Source organism: Notolepis coatsorum (assembly GCF_963971535.1).
Source record: "Notolepis coatsorum genome assembly, chromosome: 7".
Lineage (NCBI taxonomy): Eukaryota > Metazoa > Chordata > Actinopteri > Aulopiformes > Paralepididae > Notolepis > Notolepis coatsorum.
In genome coordinates, this window is record NC_140171.1 from 30,341,420 (window position 1) to 30,361,192 (window position 19,773).

General features: G+C 40.2%; 1 protein-coding gene across 1 annotated transcript in view; it reads right to left on the bottom strand.

Moving 5' to 3' along the window:
* Positions 1–12,013: 12,013 nt before the first annotated feature.
* Positions 12,014–19,773, bottom strand: part of dkk2 (dickkopf WNT signaling pathway inhibitor 2) — a 31,333-nt gene continuing 23,573 nt past the window's right edge. The window contains exon 4 of the mRNA XM_084318509.1: positions 12,014–15,212. Within this exon, the coding sequence (XP_084174635.1) occupies positions 14,962–15,212 (251 nt within the window). The 3' untranslated portion in view covers positions 12,014–14,961. The remainder of the gene's footprint in view (positions 15,213–19,773) is intronic.

Here is a 19,773-nt window from a genome sequence, read left to right on the forward strand (position 1 = left end):
TAAGCCTCTAAGTACTGAGGGAGCCGTCGTTCGCGCTGCGGGCGTTGGTTAGGAGGATCGTTTCGTGGAGTGTTCATCATAGGCCATTTCAATATTAATAACACTATATTAATATTACACTAATTACCATCCGGCTCGAAGGACCAATTGTAACTGAGGGGTACAATTCCCTGACTGTATTACTAGATATGATACTTACTACCACTACCTTTGTACTTAATATTCGGCCACCCAGTACACGGCATAAATATATTATCATGAACACTCTCACGTAGATGAAACGGATCCAACACAAATGTACGAATTAGAAACAGGTCTTTATTTCCTACACAGCGATGGTGTGTAGAATAAACACTTAATCACTTAATTACATTTATGAATTGAAATAGTATGCACTTTTATGGCAAGGAGTATTTGTCGGTATATCAATAGATAATGTCCAATCTCTGAAGGCGCAGGTGGTAAATATACGACCTGGAATAGTTAAGGAATAACAGCAATGATACTTTAATGATTATAGGCTGGATACACTAGAGGGGGTTAATCCGGTCGCTTGTAAGCCGACAGGAGTAGGAGGGGGGGGGGGTAGAATCCAGCTGCCTCGTCCGGCCAAGGGTATCCCAGGTGAACCCACTGTAGTGCCGTTCAATGCGCCGGCGATCCTTGGACCACAGATGAAAGCAGGTGGACTCTTTGTGGGCCGGCTCTCTCCGGTCCACGGGGGAGAGATGTGGAGAGACCTCGTCTTGCAGAGCGTCTCCTCACCTTGCGTCCTCTCCAGGGGGGGGGGTTCCAACACACGGTAGTGTCGGGGGTCTTTATCCATAGAATAATCAAAGTATCCAAAGCATAATCCGTGCCTGGGAAGGCGGGCTGTCGTCGGTAGAATAATCCGGTATACAGGTCCACTCGCTCGTCGGCTCTGGGGCTCCTCGGGTGCAGCTTCACATAGGGTCAACCACCCTGGGTAAGCAGCCAGTTCTCTGCCCGAAACGATGGGGTACTGACTACGGTAGTATTCTCACCGCACGAAGCACTATATATTAACAGACTATTATTAGCTTAATAGACTACGTCCAACTCGACGATATAGTGCCAAATATGACTATTCAAATATTAATATACACGATGTCTCAATACCGATGGTAGGCCGAACTTGGCCTTACTCCCACACGTGGCATCGCGGGGAGGCTTTACGTCTGTGACTCTATTGGAGGGTAAGAAACTGGACTGAAAAGAAAATCCTACTTTAGTAGCGCAGTATATATACGCACTATGAACAAATAGTCCCATTAGTGGTGCGGTAGCCAAATTCCTACGCGGAACTAGGACTTGTTCGTACATGTCGAGCGGTACGTTTGAACTGGGTCTGAGGGGTATGGCAGCCTGGCACCAAGGTCTCGACCAATAGTAGAATGGAGACTATTATGGGATGTTCAGTAGGCTAGAATGGATATTCAATGCATATTGTACAAGGAATATACAAGGGATATCAGGGAATATTAGAGAATATACAAATACAATTAAATATATATATATAAATAAATATATATATTCGGTTTAATCTGGCCCTTCACAACAGTAACTCAGTTACTTCTATTCTGCACCGATCATTGTACATATGTATATACTGAACATTGTGTCTACGTGACTTCTAGTTTTACTTATAGTTTTACATGCTAAACTATTTTATTTCATAAAATAACAGAAAGCGTAGCAGAAAGAAACATTTTGTATAAAAGTATTCTGTACTTCTGTATGAAGTTGTATGACGTTTTTACATGCACCAAAGTACATTTACCATAGTTTCTGCTAAATATCCTGCAATATGTTTTCAGGTGACAATTATATAAATACAAATACACTGTATTTGTAATACACTGTTTAGAACAATACTATTTGCAAATAGTCTGATTTACTCGTGTGTACCACAATATAGTTCCAATTCATGCATGAAAGATGCTAAACCTTTTTTACCCTGTATTAATTTGAGATCATTGATCCCCTTTCTTAGCTAGACCTGGTTCCAATTGACAGCAACAACAATCACCTTAAAATACACAGAACGCTTACTGAGACCTATTTTTTGAACATTACATTTGAGGTGGAACAAACTATATTGAATGGGTTTTTGAAAGTCCTTTACAGACATAGCTAGCATAGAAGGTCTAGCTATCACATAAAGGCCTTTTCCCCATACTCTGTGCTATTTTCAGTGGTACTGTGAAATAAATTGGGGGTGGTGAGGTTTGAACCGTGCTAAAAAGGGGAAGTTGACCTAAAAATGTAGGCCTAGCATTGATACAGTAGATGGACATTCAGGCCTTGAGGTGATCTATATCCAGAAATAAGTCTTAATTAAAGACAGATGAAATACCCTAATGAAACAGCTTAGACAGACAAACCCTTACAAGTTATCACAAACAGTGCTGTATTTGTAATCTGCTATCTCCTAAATGTATCGATGTAGCATTACAGTCTATCTGTATGCCATATAGGCCCTGATGTATTGAAAATGGGTGACTCTGATGTAAACAAGACAAAAGTCGTTCTCTGATCTGTAGCCTCTTAATTTTAGTTTTAGTCTTAGTTTTACGAAATAAGAAATAAGAATCACCACCGTGTCCCAAACTGTCAAATAGTTGGTATTACAACTCTGTCAGCTGTGTAACAATATTCATCAAAGTGCTGCATGTTATAGTGTAGGTTAGTTTATTAGGACAAATGCATGTTTATGGGGACATTTTTTAAAATATGTGTGAAAACATGTGAACCCATCCATTGTGTGAACTAGAAATATGCTATGAGTAAAATGTTGTACACTAACTTTCATGTTGCCTGTAACATCTGAGTTTGCATGTCGTCTAAACTTCACGCCCCATGCGGTGTTTTGACACCTATAACAGGGCCCCTGTTCACACCCCTCACACACACTGAGATCAGCACTTTATATTTTCACCCCAACTCTTTAAGCTATCATGTCTTTAACTTTTATAATTAATGTGAATAATAATACAAAAAACACTGTAATGCAGCCTTTTTAAAAGAATCAATTTTTTAAATAAAACGCTTCACCGGTTTTACCCTGTGATGCAGCCATCTAGGAGAACTTAGCCTCCAAGCATATGACTTAAACACTAGCCCTGTCCCCCGTTGGCATTACACCATGCTGTAACACCCATATATTTTATCTACACTTATATTTTCCGAACACATTTGTCTAAAGATTGTGATATTCTACACTTTATAGACACATTTGTAATTTTCTTTTGCTTAAACACAAATGTCTAAAGATTATGATATTCTACACTTTATAGACACATTTGTAATTTTCTTTTGCTTAAACACAAATGTCTAAAGATTATGTCTTTATCCATGAAACTAAAATATAACAAAAATAATCACACACACAGACAGACACACATACTACCAATGCTAGCCCGTATTAGTAGCCTATTAAAGCTCTCCATCGAAATAATACTGTTTTGATCATCCTCTGAGAAATCTACAGTAGTAGGGGTTTCTAATGCCTCTGTCTGTGCGGACATAGTTCCCTTTTTATTCTTTCACTGTAATATTAAGTTGTGAAGACATCCTCATACACACCCCTGTTTTATTACTAACTACGTGCCCCCATCAGCGATAGTAATATGCCGCTTCTGAAAAAAAAACATTATAGGTTTCTGAATGACAAGAGACATCTCTATATTTTCAACACAGTTCTAAGCACCATTGTGCCAAACAGACACAGCGTGACACCTTTTTGAGGGGGTTTGCTTTTTTTTCTGCTGATATATTAGAAAATGTAGGCTCCCCCTACATTTCTGCTGAGAGGGTCGAAACAACCTTGCAGAATAAGTGTCACTTTTCAGAAACGCGTGTTCTGCAAAAAAAAGGAGAACTAACAGTTTCCTTGAGTGGTTAGACAACCTTGCAGAATAAGTGTCACTTTTCAGAAAAAAGGAGAACCAACCTTGAGTGGTTAGACACCCTTGCTGAATAAGTGTGTTCTGCAAAAAAAAGGAGAACTAACAGTTTCCTTGAGTGGTTAGACACCCTTGCTGAATAAGTGTGTTCTGCAAAAAAAAAAGAGAACCAACCGTTTCCTTGAGCGAACACACACACCCACACACACCAAACTGCCAGAAAGGGGGAAGTCGGAGGGTCGTAAATCTTTTGGACTTGGCAGAAGCTGCATACGGCAGTTTTGAGCCATCCCATTCGCTATCCATACACCCCTCCTCTATGACAGCTAAGGCGGTGTCACATTCAGAATCGTGACAGTGTCAGAACCACTGTAGTGTTTCTGTATGTCATTTCACCCTATGGAGTGGAGACACACACAGCATGGGGAGAATGCTTTCTGCTCAAACCATACCACTTGCAAGAAAACACACATTGTATTATTCTTAATTCTCACACACAAGTGTCTGAACACACTCACACACATACACATTTATTCTGAAGATATACACATATTCTTAATTCTGTAACTTAAACCACACACACTTTAAATGTTTAATCTGAACCTTGGAATACACACATTCTTAAGATACACACATTTATTCTTAAGACCTTGGAATACTTATTGTGAAACTATATTCTTAAGATACACAAATACATATTGTGAAATGTTTAATCTGAAAACCTTGGAATACATACAATCTGAAAAAAAAAACTTTGAATCTTTTATTTCTGACAATAAAAAAAAACTTATTTTTGAATCTTTTATTTTGAAGAACTTTTATTTAAAAAAAAAAAAAAAATAAAAAAAACGTTTATTTTGAAAAATAATTCTGAAAACTCCTCCCCTTCCGTAACCAGATGTCCCTCCCCTCCTAAAACCGGATGTCCCTCCCCTCGAAACCGGATGTTCCGCCTCCTTGAATCATCGACCAATCAGAAAAGTGGGCGGGACTTAGGGGGCCATAAATCATCTCAAAAGGGGGTGTGGCTACAAGCAATCAATTATAAGGTATGACCTAGCCCTAAGTCCCGCCCCCTTAAACACCTCGACCAATCAGAGGGTTCAAAGGGGGCGTGGCTACAATCAATCAAACTAGAATGGGCGTGTTTTGCATAATGTGACAGAAGCTGCCTCTGACTCCTCTCTCTTTCCCCCTTATGCAAACTTCACATTCTTTGTCAGGTCTATGCTTTTCACCTTTAATGTGCATACCGTCTGTCACTGCTTGCAGCTTTAGTAAATCCTCGTGATTACAATGACCCATAATTTCATGCCACGTCTGGATGTCATGACTGACAGTTACATTACATTTGTCATTATTATTGCACTCCGTTTGTAGGTAATACATTCTCCCATATACGTCGATGTTAAACCACGTACCATCTCGTTATACAAGAACATCTTTACCTTCACTGAAGAACACTTCGGCGCCGTTAGCAGTAGCAGATTCGTCTCCTCTCCCTTGTGCCAACCCGTAGGTGCGCTTCCCGTCTGCCAGCTCCATGCAGAGGTTTCTCTATGACAACACGTGAAACACAAATTCACTCATAATTCATAATTATTATTAATTTACATATACCTATATATAAAAAAAAAATATATATATATATATATATATATATATATATATATATATATATTTTTTTTTAAATTATTATTATTATTATTGACAGCCCTTGACATCCAATACACGGAGGTTGAATATGATTGGCAGCCTTGCAAATCCAATCAGAGATTTCTGCATTGCAAAGTCAAAATGGGTCCAGCTGCATGTGAGGAGGATAGGTTTAGCTCGGGCCAATCTCAAGTTTCTCAAGTTTCTTTATTAGTTGTCATACAGAAGTACAGAATACTTTTATACAAAATGTAAACATAAGTTTAGTTTAGTTTCTTTAATAGTTGTCATACAGAAGTACAGAATACTTTTGTACAAAATGCTTCTTACTGTTGCGCTCCAGAGACTGTGCATGACAAGATAAGTATGAAATAAAGACATAGTAAAAATTAGAAGTAAAAAAAAAAAAAGAGGTCACAGTGTTCAGTTTAGACATATGTACAATGTTCGTAGACGTAGTTACCATACAATATACAATACTGTGCAGTGTACTAATATACAATACTATATAGTGCAAGGCATAAATGGACGAGGTGCAGTTTAGGTACAATTCACAGTAGGTGTACGAGTTGTAGTGCAAATCCTTTATCAATAAATATAAAGTGTAAGTGTGTTTGTGTGATCTAAAGTGTGGAGAGTGGGTGCTGCAGTGTGTTGTTTGTTTGAGTGAGTGTGTGCGTGTGGGTGTGTGTGCTGTGTGCATTTGATGGTTGTTGCATAGTGATTATTGTTCGTTTAGCGATTATTGTTCGTTTAGCAGCCTGATGGCCTGGGGATAGAAGCTCCTTCTGAGTCTTTCTGTGCTCGCCATAAGACTCCGGTATCGCTTGCCTGACGGCAGCAGTTCAAAGAGGCAGTTGTTCGGGTGGCTCGAGTCCTTAATAATTCTCTTAGCCTTCCCCTTGCACCGCTTGTTGTAAATGTTCTGGAGGGTGGGAAGCCCCCCTCTAATTGTGCGTTCGGCTGAACGTGTCACTCTTTGTAGTCTGCTACGGTCTTGTGCAGTGCTATTCCCAAACCAGGAGGTGATGTTGCCGGTCAGGATGCTCTCTATTGTACATGAGTAGAAGTTCCTAAGGATCTTCTGACTGACTTGGAACTTCCTTAGGCGCCTGAGGAAGTAGAGGCGTTGTCGTGCCTTCTTCACAACACTGTCAATGTGTGTGGTCCATGTCAAGTCCTCGGATATGTGGGCTCCGAGGTACTTGAAACTGTTCACTCTCTCAACTGGTGCCCCGTCGATGCTGAGGGGGCTGTAGTCCTTGACCCCCGACCTCCTGAAGTCCACAATCATCTCTTTTGTTTTATTATAGTTTATTATTTATTAAGCAGTAGTCTGACCAGTTTGTTTTGTGATGTTTGTAATCTTGTTTTTAGTGCCTTTGAGGTGCTTTGGTACCATGAGGTGCAAGCATAGTCGTAGTACCCTTGAATGAGTGCTCCTGTTAGAGTCTTCAAGGTATTCTTGTTTACCAGAGAGGAGATCCGGTACAGGAATCTAGTTCGTTGGTTGACTTAGTTTTATTACATTGGATCCCATTTTGTCACAGGAAAGATTTGCCTCTATAGGATGGAACCCAGGTAGGTAATTTCATCTTTCCTTTTAAGATAAGATAAGATATTCCTTTATTGATCCCCTTGGGGAAATTCAGGCATCATAGCAGCATGGGGGAAGGGGGGGGGGGTACAGGTAGTGAAAACAACACAAGCAGTGTAAACAAATAGGTCAATATAATGTACTATCTAACTAACTGAAATATACATTATTCATTATTCACAGTATCACAGTATCCACATAAGGTGCAGTATGCATAAGGTAGTGTTATTGTCCTACTTAGTTCCTATTAGTTCTAGGTCGATGTCTGGCAGCAGTCGCTGCCCACTGTTGTGGAGCCTGATGGCCACTGGTACAGACCAGGCTGCAGAAACAAATTAGTGGGGGGGCATAAAATGTTCTCGGGGGGGCACAATGGTTTTTCAACACAGGTTTTATACGTTTCAGCTGGGACAGCGGCGCTGTGGCTTGCTTGGCGCTGCCCACGGTGCTGAACTAAACAGCAGAGAGGCAATTGAAAAATCTAATTTCTCTCTATCTTAAGAACTTTCACTTATACAAAAACAGACTGAACGGATATATATAACAGACCTGCTGGGGCAGCGGACTGAGAGCAGGGGACACAAACAGGCTGGATAAGATGGTCAGGAAGGCCAGTAGCGTGGTTGGGGTGGAGCTGGACTCTAGCGAGGGTGGCGGAGAGGAGGAACCTTGCTAAGCTCCAGGCCATCAGGGAAAACCCCTCCCACCCACTATACACAGACTTGGCTGACAGGAGGAGCATGTTATAGGCTCACACTACCTAAATGCAGCACTGAACGGCACAGGAAGTCCTTCATTCCGACAGCCATCAGACTATACAATGCATCAATGTGCCTCACTGTATCACTGAGCACAGAGTGAGTTACCATCTTCCTGGACTCTTACTTTTTAAACAGCACTGTGCAATATTACACCTACTGTAGACTTCAGTGTATTTTTACTGTATTTATTTACTGTATCTTTTATTTTATTCTTAGGCCATTTGTTTTGTTATTCTTATTCGTGACTTGTTCTGTCTAAATGTTTAATGTTGAGTGATTTGCAGTGTCAAATTTCCATCAGGATAATACATTTCTATTCTATTCTATATCTTTGAAAAGTCTCCATTTATTCAACACTTCTGAATTCACTGACAAACTGAACTGAACTGACAAAAATAAGGTGCATAAAAAAGCAAACAAAATTCCTCCACAAGCTACTCACCATCATTAGTAGAGCGGCAAGCGGCGTTTGGGGACAGAGTGAAATCTTCTTAAAACACTGTCCCTCCACTCATTCCTGAACTTTTTTGTTAAGTCCTTCTCAAATGCCAACTGAATTAAATTGGCCTTGCGTCGATGAAGCATTCTAAGGCGATGTTCTGTAAAGACGTTCTTGAGGGTAGAAAACGAATTCTCACAGAGTGCCGTGCTAGCTTCAGTAGTGTTGTTGTTGACATAAGTGCCCACTAGGGCTGTCCCCGAATAAGGATTTGGATAGTTGACTTTGATTAAATTTTTTTTTTTTTTTTTTACCAGGGGGGGCACAGCTGACTCAGTGGGCGGGCCCGGCCCCCTAATGCCCGCCCATGGCGCCGGGACTGCACTGGTATGAAGGACTGTCCGAGGCGGTTAGTTGAGTGTCGGGGGGGTATGAGTCTGTGGCTTCCTTGTCACCTTCACCTAATATGTTTTGATCTGGTCAGGTGCGCTGTCACCTAAAATGTTTTGATCTGATCAGGTGCGCTGTCACCTAATATGATTTCATCTGGTCAGGTGCGCTGTCACCTAATATGTTTTCATCTGGTCAGGTCCGCTGTCACCTAATGTTAATATGTTTTCATCTGTGTCCACTGACCACTGACACACAGTGGGGGATGTTTTAAAAATATTATTTAATATATAATATAATATAATAATTTGTGCTTCACCTAAAAATTTGGTCAGCAGCCTCCACTGCGGTACAGTACATATACAGCCCCAGAACCAGCAACAGCTGGACCAGCGTGAAAATGTCAAAGTGCAGGAGGACAGAGAATCAACTAAATGCTGACAAATCAAGACACAGACGCTGCCTGACAAATCAAAACACAGATGCTGCCTGACAAATCAAGACACAGGGCAAACTTTGGCCATGCCTTTATAAGAATGGAGGGGAGGAATAATTTTCCATTGCCGCAGAAATGGCCACTCTCATTGTGTAAATAGTTCAGCCTGATTTATATTAAAGGCACCGTGTGGAGAGCAACATACGGCGGTTACAGAGACGCCGTACAGTACTTCAGCACTTTCCAGGAGGAGGGAGGGATTGTTGTTCGTTGCACTCCAATAGCTCTCGTCCCAAAACAAGCATCCAGCCAATCGTGTCACAGTGGACCAGTCGTCAGGCCTTTATGTGTTTAGATGAGGGATGGTGGGGAGGACTTGGTTGGAATAATAGGCTTGGAGGGACTCTGTTCCCACCTTTATTAGGATCCAGTAATCACAAGAGGCATCCAAGACAATCCTGTGCATTAGTTAGAACACACACACACACACACACACACACACACACACACACACACACGCACGCACGCACGCACGCACGCACGCACGCACGCACGCACGCACGCACGCACGCACGCACGCACGCACGCACACACACACACACACACACACACACACACACACACACACACACACACACACACACACACACACACACACACACACACACACACACACACACACACACACACACACACACACACAGAGCAAGGAATACACTCATACACACATAGGAGTAAACTTACATGCTGCACATACAATGCTTATGTAAATGACATGCATGTGTGCATAAGAACCCACTGTGCTTTCTAGCCCCACATGCAAAACACAAATATGCCTGTGTGTGTGTGTGTGTTTACGTACAGACAAACACAAATATGCCACATACACACACACACACTTACACATGTGCATACACAACATGCTGTTTGAAAAGTCTGGTTTTATCCAGTAAATCAGATCAAAGGCATTTCTACACCAGCTAACATCAGACTTTTTCTCCAGGGAGCCACTTTTCCTCCCAAAAAACACACAGCCAGGGAATATGTGTAGGCTGTGTGAGAAATGTTCTTTGGAGTATCTCTGCATATACAGTAGTAGGGATGGGACCATACGAGTAACTCCCGATACGATACTCGGACGAATTTGGCCCTTGATAATGATAATATTACGACGCACAATATCTATCACGATACACGATTTAGTCCCTAAATCAAACACACTCACTCTTTACTCTGTTCAGACAGTTGTTGCCTCGTGTGAATAATTGATGAGATTCCAGTCTCAGATTGTGAACATTTTCCGTGATGTAGTTTGGATGTAGTTAAACCACTTTTTAGTTTGAGCTTAACTATTAGCTAACTATCTAACAAAGCTAACTGTTGGACAGCTGTATAGTTTTTTAGATTGCAAGGTAAAATAGGCCTACCATTGTGGCTCTTCAACTACAACTTCTCCAGGAGCTACTATACTGTAGATCCATTTCCGCTTGATTGGTCCAGTTAACAGTGTGTGCACTCCTAAGGCAGCATGGTAGAATCACACTAGGTCACACTAGGCTGTCAATCAAAGTCATTGGGATGGGACTAAACTCTTGAACTGGCCAGGTTTAAAGGCACCACAGATTCCAACCTGGATACACAATATATATTGGCTGTTACGTTTATGTATATATTGAAAATGAATAAAAATATCTTGCTTAGGTTGGTTTTATTGCTTTTAGATGAATGCATAATGATGCACGTAGTATGCAGCTGTTTTGTTATTTCAAAAGATTAGACATTATGCAAATATTTTTGTATCTTATAATAATAACCTGTTATGAGAATTATTAGAATGCATCAACATATATTGCATGTTTTATTATGGTTATAAATTAAGGCTGTCAAAGTTAACGCGGTATTAACGCGTTATCGCCCGATTCTATTAACGCCACAATTTTTTTTAACTGACGATTAACTAAACAAATATTATTATTATTATTTTTATTTTTTACTAGACTTCACTCAGGTGTATTATTGATGCTCTCATTGATACTATGTTTGTTTCTGAAGTGTGTGTGTGTTATATATAGAGAGAGAGGGGGTGAGAGAGATGAGGAAGGGGCAAGAGAGAAAGAAAGCTGAGAGAGTGTGTGTGAGAGAGTTCCTGTCGTTTTCCCCTATTATTTCATGCACACTTTATTCATTGTTTTAAATTATTATTTTCTTTTAAGTAATTTTGTGCATCACTCTGTTTTGAATTTGATGCAAATTTGCAATGCATGAGGGTCATCCTTTTGTGTTAAATAGCTGCAAAAGCAAGCATTTGTTGACTCGCATGTTGATAAGAGTATTAAAACTTGGAACTTGAAAAAGATCTGTTTAAATATCATTTAAAGAAATGCAATTAATTTTGCGATTAATCGCAAGTTAACTATGGACAATCATGCGATTAATCGAGTTAAATATTTTAATCGATTGACAGCACTATTATAAATATGTAGTTGTTAATTGTATTTTTGAATTGTATATTTTTAAATGTATGTATTGTCCTTGATGTATTATAGCCTATTTGTGGTCTGTATAATGCAATTGTTTTTGTATATTTTCACATTTAACATTCACTTTGGCCTAAACGAAAATTCAAAAAAATAAGTTGGAACAATTAACAACCCTGGGCCATCTTGTCAATCCACTCTGGGGCAATATAACTATCACATGTAGACAATTATACAAAATACATTCTTTTATTCAGTCATCACTGTAAATACACAAACAAAAACACATCAGTGGAAAGTATTCACACAAACAACATTGTTTAGTGGGATATATTTCTGGATGTCATTTACACACCATTTACACAAAGTATTTTAGAGGTTGATCCGCTTGACTTTATTACATGAAATATCCTCCAAATGCATCCAGTTCATAATTTCAGTCAACGACATATTATTAATGTCTTTCCCCCATGCGTAATTGCCTATACATAATGCATTAAGCAGTACCTGATCTACATTATTTAGATTCTATCTAACCAGCCTCATCCTTTTACCCTTCCCACCTAGTATTTCTGCTGTTAAAGTATTCATATGTTTATAATATGTACATGATATACATTCATTCTTAAATACGTTTTGACTGTTTCCAATCTATTTACAATATAAGAGCTTATTAATGTTTTTTTTCATGATTACAAAACAGGTGTACTTAGCGCTCCAAGGCAAAATAAAACAGAAGGAGACGCTCATATTGTTGCATGGACGTGATGAAATCATCTAACATTAAACTGCATGAGAGACATTGAGAAGATTATTAGGTACCTTTTCACATCCAGTTAAACTCAAACCGGCAGAGTATTTTTCCATGAGGAAAAAAGTATGCAGACATGTTTGCCCCCCCAAACATGCCAAAAAATGAAATCTATTGCATACAGTAAATACAGATTGAAAATGCGATGGTAATCAGCAATGATATTCTGAGTATTTTGCAGTTACTTACAGCCAGTATTCTCCACATATCATCATTTTGTAGCTACTGTTGGCTGTATGAATGGAAAATAATTATGCTTTCACTATATCCTTCAATTGTACTACTCCAAGTCCAGGTTTTGGAGGTGATTTATATGAGAAACGGAGTCTGGTATCAGTCTTTTGGAAGTGCAACACCGCTATAGCTTTGTTAAATCACTGTATATACTGTATACAGTATTTGACTCCATTGACCATATTCACACGGTGGCCATTTTGCTCATGTCATGCTCAGGTCAGAATTTCTTTCCACCCTGTTCCCGCCTAGAGCAAAATGGCCACCATGTGAATATGGTTAATTGCAATACATTTAACATCACTTCTGTATGTATTTGGGTCCAAAGAAAATTATGTATTCTTATTTGCCTCATTCACTTCGCCCGCCATCATTATTTCCTTATGGGAAATGCGCTTACTGTCTTCACCAAAGTCAGACAAGAAGATAGATACCAATTTCCTCTCTGTGCATTCCATGTGTGAAGGGTGCAATAGAGTTGAAATGTCTAATGACTAATTCACTTCCATTTCAAAACACAAAAACAACAGGGCAGTGAAAAAAGCCAGGTGATCATGAGGTTGGAATTCTGTCTACCTGCTGTTTTGACTCTTTTGGTGCTCGAAGTGAATAGGCGCTTCTGCATCCATGGGCCCCCATTGCATCAAAGTTGACCAATATAGCAGTGAAGTGAATAAGGCGAATAGAGTCAAATGTACACTGTGTCACGACAACAGATGCTGTACTGTAGATCAAAGTCAATCTTGTGTCCATGGAAACAATGTTTCATCTATCTGTTGGTGTATAGACTGGGTGAACAGCTATACCGATGACTGGAATTAATGAAACCCATCGCTCTACTGTAAAGGATCTTTCTTTGGTAAAAAAGTGTTTATATATCATATTAAGTCACAGGTTACTAGAACACAAGTCAATGTCTGTGTACGATGTATGCAGTTAGGTTCTAGGATGGCATATAGCCAATATAGCGACTGTATTATAGGTGCTGGTGACCACCATGGGTGACCTTTTCCTCGAGTGCCACCATCAGGCAAAACTTTCAATTCCCAATTGGAATTGAGTGTTTCTCCTGAGCCGTTAGTCATACTGTCCCAAGAATGATACACAGACATGCGGCTCCTCATGGACAACACATTTGCCAAAGAGGACCTACTGTATGAAGTCCACCGACATCTTTGCGTGTATTATTTACATTATTGGCCAAAATGTCTGACCACCAAATACAATTAGAATTTGTATTATGGATAAACGCATGGTAAACAGGAAGCAATGCGTTACATGTGAACGCTTTGTCCGATTTGCGCCACACTTGTTTACCAATGTGTTTATCCTCCCAATAGTGAGGAGCCCTGTGAGGCGAGTCGTTTGACCTCACGGTGGTGCTATCCTCACAAAACGTGAACTCGAACAGCTTGTCCGATTATGATTACATTTGAAATGTGTTGTCCCATTGAGATATCCCACTGATGGTATCAATATGTATTCATTTGATTGTTGATAAACTAAACCATATGACCGCCAGATCCAATCATATATTTTGTGTGTGTGAAATTAGCGGCAAAGTGGAGCCTTGGCAGCGGTGTGTGCTCTACTGAGTGCATTCTTCTAGTTTGAAATGTGCCAACAACACAGACAGTAACAACAGAGACATCACTTCCGGCCCATCTAGTAAACAAAGGCAAAAAACACATTGTTTTGATGAGAATATCCTCTTGAGTAATTGGTTGACAAGAGACTATTTGTATTTTTTGTAGAAAGTATAGGAACGTTATGGCTTTTTCTTGACACAGTCTAGGTGTGTCTGTGATACTGACGAGATTCATATTTACTATGGCTCCATCTTGTAAAATGTCCCAACGCCTAACACAGGGTCTACCGAGGCTGACCGCGGGGCTCCCTGAAAGTTCTTAGAATGCTCAAAGTTTGGACAGTGACGTCGATGAGCAACTAAACTTATAATAGTCGCCGATCTCAAAGGGTTAGAATGTTAGAGGGGCGAAAACTGGAAACCATTCACCACAAACACATTTAAACTGTCTCAGAACCTTCTGCGCTTGCCGAGCAGAGAGGTCGGTCCGTTCTGTCTTTTTTCAGTCTCTGTCGTTTTTTTTTATTCCTTTTTTTCTCCCGTAAGGGTCACAGATCCCATCCTGTAAAAAAAAAAAAAAAAAAAAAAAACGTGTTCCCCTGGCAGACAGAGAGGCAGGCCTTAGCCAGCAAGCGGGCCCTGCTGCTCAGACCTTCTGGCACATGTGGAGCCTGGACTTGGAGGAGGAGGTGGCGTCTTTCCACACCTTGCACGAGAGGCCCTTGGCGCAGTCACATCGCTGGAAGATCTCCAAGCCGTGAGCGCCCTTCTTCCTCTGCTTAGTGCACACCTCACCCTGCCGCAGCACCGGCTTGCAGATCTTGGTCCAGAAATGGCGGGCGCAGCAGTATCCCTCAGAGCAGTCCGATGAACGCAGGCAGGGGTCGCCCTCGTGCCCTGGACAGGGGGGGATAGGGGAGTTAATAATCAACAGCGGAACATTAACTAATTTACTACTTAACACCTCGGCTCACAGTCTGCCTGAGGGTCCCGGAATGTTGAGCCCCCAGCCTGCCTTGTTTATGTTACAGATTTCCCGCCTTTTTATTACTGTCTTTAAATGGCTCTAGTGAGCTCATTTTGCAAGCTATAGCGAAGGTCCTGGTACCATATGAAACTAGACATCTTGAGGAATTGCAGAGGTACCATTGCCATGTCATGCTACTGTAGTTTACTGACAAAGGGGTCGATTTTGCTCTGAAGTTAATCAACTTTAAGCTAGCTTCAATTTGATGGGAGGGAAATGTCATGGACATGGCCATTTTCAAAGGGGTGACTTCTCACCTCAAGATATTTGAATGAGAATGGGCTCTATAAAACCACACAAGACATTACAGCCAGGCTCATTCACGCTAGTCACATGCAAGATTAGGCCCACACCAAGCAATATAACAATTCATTGTTCAATTCAATATCAACAATTAATTCATAAAATGTTAGGTGACAGATAAAGCCCAAGGCAGGCTGGTGTACTTAGAACTCTGGTGAATCCTGTCACCTCGGGCAGGCTAGCGGTTCAGAATCCTGGTGCCGGTCGGAGCCCAGAGCATAATGAGTTAAGTAACTCATAATTAAATGTCGCTTTAGCGTCAGTTCAGGCGGGACGCGGTAGTCATGTGTGAGTCTGACAATCGGCATCAGCCGATCAGAGATGTGTAGCGATTGTAATTGAACACGGCTATAACACTTGACAACAATTCGGTCCATTGAAGGTGTTCTGCCTCTCGCTCATCAGTGCATTGCTTTGCACTCTGCTGCTGCATGGTGTTGGTAAAACTCCCTCCACACCAGCCTCCACCTGTATCAATCTATCCCATCATCTAGATATGTCCCCTACTCTACATAGGCCTACATGCTATGCTGGCTTATTATGTCTTGTGATATTGACAGTATCACATCATAAGAGGATGTGTGTCTCATACGGCTTAACTTCACGGGGCGCGGCACAGAAGAGGGGGGCGAGGGCAGCGGGGCAACATTTATTTTTTACCAGCTACATCAGCTGTGTGCGGGCTACGTTGCTGAAGAGCAACAGGGATACACCTCTCAACAGTGATTTCATATGTTGGACATAATGTCAGAGCTTATCAAAGGATAACGTTTCACTATAAGCACTTTGAACTGCAACTAAGCACTTTGAACTGCAACTTCTGTATGAAAAGTGCTATACAAATAAAGTTTATTATTATTATTATTATCCTAAAATGTATGCCGTCTCTTGAGTTTGTATCCATTGTCAAAGCTTGGTTGTATAAGGATCTCTATTTTTAATCGTGGATACAGAGACTCGGCTCCATGTTATGTGAGAAGATCGTGGCATGGCATGCATAATGTGCCTCTGGTACAATTCACTTTTATGTAGAGATGTCTGATATTATCTGCCAATATTGGCATTACAATGTAATATCGGAAATTATCGGTATCGGTTGAATATTTTTTTCTTTTATGTATTTAACCTTTATTTAACCACGCAAGCAAGTAAGAACAAATTCTTATTTTATTTATTGTCAAAAGTATGCATAATGTTGTGTTAATTCCACGACAAGAGATATGTAATATTAATTACCTGCAATTGTTCATTTTTTTGGGGGGGTGGGGGACCCCGCATCAGGGCTCCAGACTGCGTGAATGCTTTACCCAACCCAGTTGTGTTTCCGCGTCTCTGATTGGCCAGGTCATTTCTGGTCATGTGACATGTACGCCCAATCGTGGGACCGCAAGTGTCTACACTGGTTAAGCTTAGGCGCTCTTTCGAAGTTGGTTAAGGTTAGAGTTTGTCTTAGAGCATGGCGATAGAACGCCTGCCCTTCTTTCGACGGTTAAGCTTAGGCACTCTTTCGAAGTTGGTTAAGGTTAGCGTTTGTCTTAGAGCATGGCGATAGAACGCCAGGTAGTTTGCAGGCTGTTAGACCCGGAAATAGGCACAGAACTTGCTGTCCCACGATTGGCGCACATGTCACATGACCTGGCCAATCAGAGCGCAAAACTCGCACCCGGAAACACAACTGGGTTGGGTAAAGCATACACGCCTACAGACTAACTTTTTTCACCACCGTGATGAATGAGAGAGAGAGAGAGAGAGAGAGAGAGAGAGAGAGAGAGAGAGAGAGAGAGAGAGAGAGAGAGAGAGAGAGAGAGAGAGAGAGAGAGAGAGAGAGAGAGAGAGAGAGAGAGAGAGAGAGCGCAAGACAGCGAAGGGGTGAGCATCAACTAAGCGACCAACAGTGGCACGAGACCGCGCACCGTTAGTGTTATGTGCAGCATATTTGCGAGTGCTCTCTTGACTGAGAGGATGGCCAGTACCGTGGGAATTTTTATTAAACATTCTATAAACATTGATATTTCCGCGGGTCTTGTGCAGTGGTCTTGTGCCACTGTCAACTTACTAAGCAACCGACAGTGCTTTAGTTGTACTTTATACTTATAGCACAGTTTGTTGCATTAATGGAATTATAAAGCAACAAAAAGAAAATTTTGACTTTTTATTGCTGTTTTTACCTGTTATAACAAAGGAAAACCTCAAACTCTTATGAAGAGGAGAAAAAAGACTGGCTGTGTAGACCTACTTTTAAATAAAACACAGAAGAGGAGACAAAACACTGGTGTCTGTAGACCGACTTTGAAATAAAACCCTGAACTATTCAGTTATATTTGAGTCCTTCCCTTATTTGTGGAAAATCTATCAAATAAAAAGTAAATTTCTTGTTGTTCGCAAATTTCTCACCACATATCAGGCATACAGGTAAGCCTGCATCGTTAGTCGTGAAAACAAATTAATCTGTCCACGCTGAATTAAACTTGCAGACGGCAGGGAGAGGCGTGGGGTGTGACATACTGTATATTTTAGTTGACTAAATATTTTAGTTGATGAAATATTTTTTCATTTCAGTGTCAGTATGACCTCGATCTCCAAAATAAGAGATACAAAAAAAAATATATATATAATTATATATTTTTGACCAGGGAGCCGCAGTTGAGTGGCTAAAGAGCCGCATGCGGGCTCTGGAGCCGCAGGTTGCCGACCCCTGCCCTAGGGTTACCCTAACCCTAACCCCCTAACCCTAACCTGTCCAGTTCTGTGACTAGGGTGAAAGGTGTGACACTTGTTGTTCACGCGCTTAATAGAGATTGTTTTAAAAAAACAAACATGGATTATTGTAATGTGAGTCCAAGATGTGATACTGAGCAACTTTTTTGGCATATGCATAAAATCTAGCCAACGCTATCCACAAACACACGTTAAAAAAAGGGATTTTTGACCAGAACTGCGACAAGGGTGACTGGAGGGTTAACATATGTAAATCAAGTACTGTACGTATCGACCACAGGAAAAAAGTACATATTGTACGTTATGTTGTAATTAGGGCTGTCCGTTTATCGCATGAATTAGATTAATTAATTACACTGCAAATTATCGCGTTATGAAAATTTACTCAAAATTAATTACAAAAAGAAAAAGAAAAAAATATATATATTTTTTTTTATAATTTTTCTTTTTTTATCTCATTTATTCCATGTGTGTAGAATACACATTTACAGACTTTTTTTTTTAATATGGTCCATTTGCATGTTCTTGGTATCTGATTCTAGGGACATCTATGAATCTCAGGGAATGTATTCAGAAATACTGTGGGCTAGATCCACAAAGAATCTAAATAAAAATGTCATTCAATCAATCACCGCGCAGATTGATTGAATGACATTTTTATTTAGAGTAAATTGTAATGAACCAAATGAGAATATCAATAAATTTTTTTTAATCTTTGACTGTGAATAACACCATGCTCAAATTGACCAGACCTGAAAAATCTAAGCAATTTAATAGATGGAAGATGATTAAACAGAAGGTTTTGTAGATACAGTACTGAATTCTGCCATCCGGACACATGCTATTTGAAATATGATTATAGAATATAGAATATCAGGCATAAAATGGTTATGCGATTAAAATGCGATTAATTAGATTAATTAATTACAAATCCTGTAATTAATTAGATTACTTTTTTTAATCGCCTGACAGCACTAGTTGTAATATATTGACGTATTTTACAAAAATTTATTTTAAAGTTTCCAGAAAACGTTAGTTCCTGCTGGGGAACAAGCCCAGGATGCTCGCATGGGAGGCGTGTGCCTTCACCTCCTGGCAGCCTTTACCTCCTGGCAGCCTTTACCTCCTGGCCGTGCTGTTTGTTTTGGACTTTCAACGATACGAAAAGTAAATATGTTACTTATACAATAACGAAATATATCACTTATGGCTATAACAATTATGTACCTTTTCTCCTGCGGTCGATTAGTACTTTATTTACGTTTTCTGATGAGACCGTGTTGAACTATAATCTTTATGAAGAGGGTGTTCCTGACTGAACTAATAATGTAGATTAATACTGTAGTTCTCTATATATCAAGTCTGTAGGCTGTATTATTTGTATCATTTGTGATTAGAGTAAAGCTTCAT